This window comes from Crocodylus porosus, unplaced genomic scaffold (assembly GCF_001723895.1).
Source record: "Crocodylus porosus isolate Cpor-Errol unplaced genomic scaffold, CroPor_comp1, whole genome shotgun sequence".
Lineage (NCBI taxonomy): Eukaryota > Metazoa > Chordata > Crocodylia > Crocodylidae > Crocodylus > Crocodylus porosus.
In genome coordinates, this window is record NW_017728915.1 from 32,376,850 (window position 1) to 32,378,774 (window position 1,925).

Below are 1,925 nucleotides of genomic sequence, written 5' to 3' on the forward strand. Positions count from 1 at the left end.
ACCCGGTGCTGCTGCTGCTGCTGCTGCTGCTGCTACTGCTGCTGCTGCTGCTGGACTGCCCGCTGCCCGGCGGCGGGTGGTGGTGGTGCCCGCCCGGGTGGTGGTGGTGGTGGTAGTGGGGGGCCCCGTTCTGCGCCGCGGCCGCCGCGATCACCGCGGACACCACGGCGGCGGCGGAGCCGATCTCTTCGCCGGGCATGGAGCCCCCGGAGCCGGCGGCCAGCTGCTGCCCTCTAGCATAGCCATCGAAGCTGCTCTGGAGCGGGTGGTGGGTGCTGTTGATCAGCGCTTCCACCGCGTCCTCGGGACTGAATCCCAACGCCTCTGGGTTGAGCTGCTGCGGGTAGCCGGTCATCCAGTAATAATCTTCCAGGTGGGTCTTCTGGTCCGTGCCAGAGCCCGGGCTGGGCGCCGAGAAGCTCGGGGAAGGGGGCACCGAGCTGCAGGGCGTGCTCATCGGGGTGGAAGAGAGGGATCCCCCAGCGATCAAGCGGCCGCACTGGCTGATAATGCGATCGGTCTCCACCGGCTCCTTTTTCACTTCAAACTTCATCAGATCGAAGTCATTAACATATTCCATGGCCAGGGGACTGGTGGGCAGGTCGGAGTTGCTCATTGCCAGTTCTGATGCCATCCTTTTGCTGCTGACAGTCCTCCAGAAAGGGTGCACGCCAGGAGCGAGGGGGCTGCTCGGAGTTGCCGCCGGGTGAGCCAGCTTGATGATTTGCGAGGGCTATTTTTCCTCCTCTCTCTCTCTCTCGCTCGCGCCTCTCTCCACCAGCCCCTTGCAAAGCCGCGCTCCAAATTGCACCGCCGCTTCTCGCTCCCGAGTCTCCTTCGCAGAGTCTCGGAGACTGATGATGCATCAGCCCCGAGCGCCTCTCTCTAGTCGCCTTTTTGCAGCGAGGCTGGAGTCTCTCGCAGCTGTTGCTGCAAAGGAGGTTGTTGCTGTTGGTTGCTTGCTTTTTTTTTTTTTTTTTTTTTTGCAAAACCCAAAACCCCCCCGGAAGAACTCAGGATGGCAAAAAAAAAAAAAAAGATAACTGACTTTTGTTTCGGACACAGCAAGCTCAAAAGGGAAAAAACCCAACTAACTCATGAACTTAAAAAAAAAAAAAAAAAGGATGTGGATGGCAGGTTTCAAAGAAGAGCAAGCTTCATATGAAGAACTGAGTTGGATCTTTCCATTAAAAAATAAAAAAACCAAAACAACAACAACACACACATAGGAAGCCCCCACAAAAATATATATAAAATAATAATACTAGAAAAGAAACTCATGTAGAACTTGCAGGTTGGCCAGCCAGGAGCCAGCCCACCTTAAAAAAAAAATAACAACAACTTTGCTCTTTTTTTTTTTCTTTTGCTGTCAATTTTTGAGTTAAAAAAAAAAACACAAGGTGGGCCAGCTGGTTCATCTAGCCCCCAGGTACAACTCACAGGGAGAACTTTTTTTGTTTTGTTTTGTTTTTTTTTTTTTAGTTAAGGTGGCAAGGCTGTTGGGACTCACATGAAAAACTCTGGAGAGGAAGGGTTGTCGCTGCTGGATCCGTTTTCTCTGAAGCCATTGCTGACCAGCTTCTCGTATTTTTCCTTGTAGGCGTCCCTCTCCCGGACCAGCCTGGAGATCTCTTGCTTGAGGTGCTCGACTTGCTGCAGCAGCTGGTTCTTCTCGGACTCCAGGACGTGCCTCTGCTGGACCCTCTTGAAGCGACAGGACTGGGCATAGCCCCTGTTTTTGAGGGTCCTCCTCTTCTGTTTCAGCCGGATGACCTCTTCCTTGCTCACCCCCCGGAGCTGCCTGTTCAGCTCCCGCACGGACATGGTCACCAGCTGCTCATCCGAGAAGCGGTCGTCGAAATGCAGGCTGCTGCTGTGGTGCTGGTGGTGCAGACCCCCGCCGCCGCCGCCGCCGCCGCCCCCGG

General features: G+C 54.8%; 2 protein-coding genes across 2 annotated transcripts in view; both read right to left on the bottom strand.

The window, feature by feature from the left end:
• The window catches only part of LOC109310318 (transcription factor Maf-like), a 5,352-nt gene extending 4,371 nt beyond the window's left edge, over nt 1-981 (bottom strand). Inside the window, 2 exon segments of the mRNA XM_019535399.1 lie at nt 28-66; nt 68-981. Coding sequence (XP_019390944.1) covers nt 28-66; nt 68-634 — 606 coding nt within the window. The 5' untranslated portion in view covers nt 635-981.
• The window catches only part of LOC109310639 (transcription factor Maf-like), a 10,540-nt gene extending 8,621 nt beyond the window's left edge, over nt 1-1,919 (bottom strand). Inside the window, exon 1 of the mRNA XM_019535928.1 lies at nt 1,511-1,919. Coding sequence (XP_019391473.1) covers nt 1,511-1,824 — 314 coding nt within the window. The 5' untranslated portion in view covers nt 1,825-1,919. The remainder of the gene's footprint in view (nt 1-1,510) is intronic.
• Nucleotides 1,920-1,925: the final 6 nt, after the last annotated feature.